Raw genomic sequence first — 6,726 nt, forward strand, 5'->3', positions numbered from 1 at the left:
TGCAGGTGATCCCAATAGACTATTAAAGAAACAGAAGGGAAACAGCAACCGCAGGTGGATCGGAAAAACCACAAGACACACGCATCGCCATTGCTTTATAGCAGTGGTTCTCAACCTTCCTAATACAGTTCCTCATGTTGTGGTGACCCTCAACCATAAAATTATTTTCGTTGCTACTTCATAACTGTAATTTTGCTACTGTTATGAATCGCAATGTAAATATCTGATATGCAGGATGTATTTAGGCGACCCCTGTGAAAGGGTCGTTCGACCCCCAAAGGGGTCGCGACCCACAGTTTGAGAAACGTTGCATTAGAGCCTTTGGAAGCATCTCTGTAGCATTCCCAACAAAACAGAGCTCGCGGACACTGAAGGACCCTCCGGGTAAACCAACCTTCCCACATTTTCCCCAACCCTCTGCCGGCTTAGTCCCCACTGGCAGAGGCGCTAGCCTCAGTACGCAGGCGCCAGGCCTAAGCCCTCCCCGGAGGACTCCACGAGAGTGCGCTAGGAAGTCCGGGCGGGTCACTAGAGCTCCGCTCTAGCCGCCAAGCTTCCGTTTCTCTACTGCTCCCCGCAGCAGTCTCCGGCAGAGCTGGGCGCCGGGTAGGGGGCGGGTCTTCCGGGACCAGGGCGCGTTGGGGAGGAAGGTCAGGTCCAGGTAAGACTGTCCCTGACTTTGGGGGATGTCTGCAGAGAGATGAGGGTTATGGCTGTAGAGATCCTTCTTCGAGGATCTTCAACCTTGGAGTCGCCAAGAATAGGCCGAGTCCGTTTCGTTAATGACAGGTTCAGGAATTTCATGATTCTCGCACACACTTGACCTTTTCCTGCATGAGCTGGGGAGTTTACCAGACGAAGAATGCCAGCGTTTGTGCCCCGTAATTTCCTCTCTGGAGCAGTTACTCTCTTCCACATAAGTTAGCAGTACAGGGCTCAGTTTTCCTGTTCACCAGGCGACATGGCCTTCTGCACCATGTGTGCAGGATGTGAGGGATGAGTGAGCTTTGTGTGAGGGATGCAAATTAATTTTGTTACCACCTTAAGAAAAATGCAGTGATGATATCTAAGAAAAGTGTTCGCATAATGCCCTCCCACTCAAACGTCGTTTGACTTAACAGCCAGGAACGATCGAGTCGGATTCAAGGGGTTGAGAGTTGTTCTTGCTAAACTGAATAAATCTAACACACACTCAGTGCCATTCATGCCTCTGCTACGCAGTGATGTAATTGGTACCAGGCTTTAAAAATAATAAAGCACTCTGTTTAGGTGCTTTTATGTCTAGATTGTCTGTTTGGTAACACCTCCGTGCCCTGTGTGTGAGCTCCTAGGGTCTTGATGATTGTTAGGGCAGGCAATAAGGTTAGCCTCACAACGCAGAGAGTATCACCCTCTTCATGTAATAGGTAAGAGAACTGGGCAAAGAATGAATACTACTACAAACGCCATGTGGCCATTAAAAGGCAGAGGTTCCAACCAGCTTTTCTACCCCCCAGCTAGTGCTCTCTGCTAACTAGTGATTTTGAGACGCTGGAGAAAGCGCTCTCTCCACAGCAAAGTCTATACACACACACACACACACACACACACATTTCAGCACCCAGATTTACAGCTGCACAGGCTTCAAAACGTTGGCGCATATCCGGGTTAAGAATTCCTGCACTTCATCTTCACCCTTCAAAGAGAAAAAGCCAAATCCGAAGCCAGTTGAAATAAACCTGACCTTTTAAATGTATCAGACCTATCAGAAAGATCAAAGAAACTTGCCCTTTGTGTCAAAGTTAAAACAAGGGAATTTTCTTTTTGTGTGGGCTTAATTTGTTTTTGCTTCCCATTTTCAATTCCAGTTAGTTTTTCTTCATGATACTGTAGTTTTCCTTAGTTCACATCTAAAGAAAGGTGACATTTTAAAGTAACTGTTTTGCACTCCTTAGAATGATTTTATGTGAATCAAAATCTAGCCCATAAATTATTTGCCTTTCACTTCATTAACAAGTATCATTTTCTTTCATTTTTGTTATTGAAAGATTCTGTAAAGAAACATACAGGGTCCTGAAAAATTATAAGTAAGTCTTTTGAATTTTTCTCAAATTTAAAGCTAGAAAAAAGTGGCAATTTGTCAGTCTCAGGACCAGTACTCACGGACAGCAAAACCTTCTTGCCTGTGTATAAAAAAGAAAAAGTATACCAAGCTCCTCTGTTGCTGTGTCTGTTGGTAATTGTTATAACCATTTTCAGTTTAATCCTGTTTAGTGAGTGGGTTTGTTTTTAGTAAGAGATTTAGGTTTGAAAAGGCCCTTTCTTTGTCATAAAAATCTTTTAAGACTTGTATTTTGTTGTGTAACTATGTTCCAGTGGATTCTGGTGAACTTTTAGTTATATATCTCAGTAATTTGCTACATTCCAAGGTAGGTATGAAGATGAACTAGCATCACGTAATGACTTTAGTGACTACTGTCCTAGTGAATCTCTTCTTCATTGCTACAAGTTAAAATTACCCAGGTGCTGGTGCCCTCTTCTGTTTTTCCCTGGCTGTCAGTCTTTCTAAGTGAGGAAAATCTGTACAGGAATCCTTCCATACCTATGGAGTTTGGGGTTTTTTGTTTGATTTTTGAGAGTCTCACAATGTTGCCCTCAGTAGAATGCCATGGCATCACAGCTCACAGCAACCTCAAACTCTTGGGCTTAAGCAGTTCTCTTGCCTCAGCCTCCCAAGTGGCTGGGACCACAGGCACCTGCCAGAACGCCCTGCTGTTTTTTTGTTGCAGTTGTCATTGTTGGTTAGCTGGCCCAGGCTGGGTTCGAACTGGCCAACTTTGGTGTATGTGGCTGGCGCCATAACCACTAGGCTACAGGCACCAAGCCTTCCATGGAGTTTGTATCTCTGCTTTTGGACAATTAAATGAGGAGAAGGATTAAACAAATATGTCCGTGTAGGACATATTCATACCAAACTTACAAACAGGTTTAAGTTTTTCTTTTGTTTTTAAGTTACTATTTACTGAGTGATACTGTCTTACTTCTTATGCCAGGTCCTGCAAGCTTCATTTTCAGAAAAAGGAACTCAAATTTAGGGAAGTTAGGTAACTTTTCACAGTAACCCAGGTAATAAGTGATAGAGCCAGTACTCAAACTTAGGCTTCAAGATTCTGTGTTGCCTCTTCATTTTAAAATAAATTGATTTGGGGCAGCACCTGTGGCTCAGTGGGTAGGGCGCCAGCCCCAAATACCAATGGTGGTGGGTTTGAACCTGGCCCCAGCTAAACTGCAAAAAAAAAAAAAAAATTTGCCAGGCATTGTGGCAGGTGCCTGTAGTCCCAGCTACTCGGGAAGCTGAGGCAAGAGAATCACCTAAGCCCAGGAGTTGGAGGTTGTTGTGAGCTGTGATGCCACGGCACTCTTTTGAGGGTAATAAAGTGAGCTCTGTCTCTATAAAAAAAAAGATATGAGTAAAAATAAATTGATTTGGAATAAAAATAAAATGATTTGGAATTCAGAACATATTTTTCTGAAAATACTATATAGAATAATACCTAATGTCCCAAAAGTCACCATACATAGGAAAATGGGAAATTGCAACTAGATGTGCCTTTATTTCCAAAATATTCATTACAAAATTTTACAAAGAGGTAGGCAACACATAAAGACTATTTTGTAAACATTTGGTAAAACTTTTACAGTTACAATTTTTCCATTTTTCTGTGTATGGTGACTTTTGGAATAACTTGTAGTTCCGAGACCAACTCACAAATGAGTAAGTATGGAAATACTGTGTAATTACAGTAGAAATGTGCTGTGATGCCATTATGGTAATGAAGCAAAACAAAACAATTGATAAGGAAATAGTTTATTGTTTTTTAATCTGGCGTTGGGCAAATAACTTTAAAGGTGAAAGGAAGAGGAAAGATAAAGCATGGAGTGAAACTTTTTACAGCTTCTGAAGGCAGCTTCTGGTCCTTGGCGAGGGCTTACGAAGTTTATGGCACCGATTTGTTTACGCATTAAACTGTTAATGACGTTTTCCTCATTGATGAAAATATAACCCCAGTCCTAACAACCCCACCTCCAACCCATCTCTATCCACATAATGGGAGCTGGAGTTGGGAGAAAAATGAACTGAGAACTGAGAGTCCCTAATGGGAAAAAAGCAAAAAGGAAGAGCAAGGCTTCTGGTGATCCCTAGATGGGGGCAGAGAGAGGAATGGACCCTTGGAACTGACGGTTCTCCCATTGCTGGCCTTCAGGTGGCACTGTTGGCCCAAGATTGCTTTGGTGTTTAGCATGGTTAATGGTTTGAGGTTGAAGTTCTGCAGTTGATTTGAAATGAGCCTCTTCTTTTTTAATGGATCTTGAAATGGTTATTAAAAGTTCCTTAATTTAAACTCAGGGTTGGTTTGTTTTCTTGCAAAAGCAATTTTGAAATCCACTTGGCACCATTCCTATTTAGGAGGTTTTGGGGTTTTCAAGATAGGTTTATGCCTTTTTCCTGTTTGGCAATCAGCTGTTTTTCATCACAGCTATAGTGTCCCCGAGGATAGTCTGAGTCAACAGAGTTCTCTTCTCACTTCAAGCTGTCCCCAGGTTATGAACCAGATAGGTTCTGTAGGTTTGTTCTTAAGTTGAATTTATGTGTAAGTTGGAACAGGTACATTTACCTAGTACATGCAATGTCCTCAGTCCACAAGTACGAGTTGTATGTCATTCAGATATACTGAGGCTTACTGTAATAGCCTCTGTTCCTAGGTGCAAGATGCATGTAAGTAAGATGTTTATAACTTGAGGAATGCCTGTACTAAAATTTCACATAAATTTATATATTCTGCCAACAGTAACTCCTACATCTCATCTAGAATGAGAATTACTCTACGGCTCGGCGCCTGTGGCTCAAGTAGCTAAGGCTCCAGCCACATACCAGGCGTTGTGGCGGGCGCCTGTGGTCCCAGCTACTTGGGAGGCTGAGGCAGGAGACGAGTTGGAGGTTGCTGTGAGCTGCGAAGCCACAGCACTCTACCCAGGGGGATAGCTTGAGGCTCTGTCTCAAAAATAAATAAATAAATAAATGAGAATTACTCTACCAGCAGCATTCTTGATTTTTATGAATCAACTTTTATAGTTTTTGATGTCTATTAGCTGTAATTTTTTTTTTTTTTAAGACAGAGCCTTAAGCTATCACCCTGGGTAGAATGCTATGGCATCACAGCTCACAGCAACCTCGAACTCCTGGGCTTAAGCGATTCTCCTGCCTCTGCCTCCCAAGTAGCTGGGACTACAGGCACCTGCTGCAACACCTGGCTATTTTTTGGTTGCAGCTGTCATTATTGTTTGGCAGGTCCAGGCTGGATTGGAACCCACCAGCTCAGTTGTATGTGGCTGGTGCCTTAGCCGCTTGAGCCACAGGTGCCGAGCCTATTAGCTGTAATTTTTATATAGCATAGATATCATTCTTACCTATTTTGAACAGTCAGTACCTCTGAAGAAAAAGTTATGTTTTCAGCTGATAAGAACTTAGCTAGCTTGCATAAAGGCAGAATATATAAGGTATAAAATAAGACAAGTAATCTCACGATTCATACATACCTTCTATTTAATAATAATATGAAAATAATGAAACTCTTTTGAGCTGTTGTGTTTATTTCTATAGGACTGCTGTCTGTTTGTTTTTCCCCAGTGACTCTCAGTCTCTAGGCAAAATCCAGTTCAGTAACCTAGAAGCCAAATGACCTCATAACTCATTAGCAGTTCTCAGAGCCATCTGGAGCCCTTAAGGAGAACAGTGTTCAAAGGAAGGATAATAAAGACAACAGCATAATTATTCTGCCATGATTATACCTTTAGATGGCAAGCAGTCAGCATATTTATTTTGCAAATTGCTTAGGCAGGAGTTTTCTGAAGATACGATGCTAGGGGGTAGGATAACTTACATCCCTGTCTTCTTCACCCAGCCTAGAAATAGGTAAAATATCAATAAATAACCTGGTGAATCACAAGATAGTTCATCATAAAAGGGCAGTGCGGCAAGGAAGTAATAGTATCCAAACACAAAGTCCCAAATTGCAAATGTAAAGCATGCAAAGGAAATAGCCATTTGGACTATGGATACTTCTCAGCTCTGAGGCACATCCTGCCAACTACATATAATGATTCATGCGTGGCTTTTGCTGTGTTTTCATCTTTGTTTATTGTCATTTTCTAAAGCGTTCATTGGATAATCTTGGAATTTCTTACATTAACCTGTTTCTCTTTTCGTTTTCTGTAGGGACTCTTTCTACTTGCTGGTCAAGAAATGTCTTCACTTTCAGAATATGCCTTGCGCATGTCTCGTCTGAGTGCCCGCCTGTTTGGTGAAGTTGTCAGGCCCACTGATTCCAAGTCCATGAAAGTGGTGAAACTGTTCAGTGAGCTGCCTTTGGCCAAGAGGAAGGAGACTTACGACTGGTATCCAAATCACAACACTTACTTTGCACTCATGGGCACACTCCGATTTCTTGGCCTTTATAGGTAATGACAAAAAACACAAAGAGGGACCTGGGAGATTTTTTCAATAAATTAGAAAAGGAGAAAATTAGCCTTCCTATCCTTGCAGTTTTATGGCTCTTATTATAAAGTCCAGGTAATTCAAAGAGTACAGTTTACAGAGGAAAGGATTCTTTCAAAATACCCATAATGGGCTAATCAAAAATGACCAAAAAAACTAAAGCTTAATGAAAGACGGGGGGGGGGGGGGGG

The 6,726-nt window shown here is 41.9% G+C and overlaps 1 protein-coding gene across 1 annotated transcript in view; it reads left to right on the top strand.

The window, feature by feature from the left end:
- The first annotated feature begins 610 nt into the window (after positions 1 to 610).
- Positions 611 to 6,726, top strand: part of MRPS33 (mitochondrial ribosomal protein S33) — a 12,339-nt gene continuing 6,223 nt past the window's right edge. Inside the window, exons 1-2 of the mRNA XM_012806251.2 lie at positions 611 to 661; positions 6,257 to 6,498. Of these exons, the coding sequence (XP_012661705.1) occupies positions 6,284 to 6,498 (215 nt within the window). The 5' untranslated portion in view covers positions 611 to 661; positions 6,257 to 6,283. The remainder of the gene's footprint in view (positions 662 to 6,256; positions 6,499 to 6,726) is intronic.

Source organism: Otolemur garnettii, unplaced genomic scaffold (assembly GCF_000181295.1).
Source record: "Otolemur garnettii isolate 467f Iridium unplaced genomic scaffold, OtoGar3 scaffold00049, whole genome shotgun sequence".
In the NCBI taxonomy this organism is placed as follows: domain Eukaryota; kingdom Metazoa; phylum Chordata; class Mammalia; order Primates; family Galagidae; genus Otolemur; species Otolemur garnettii.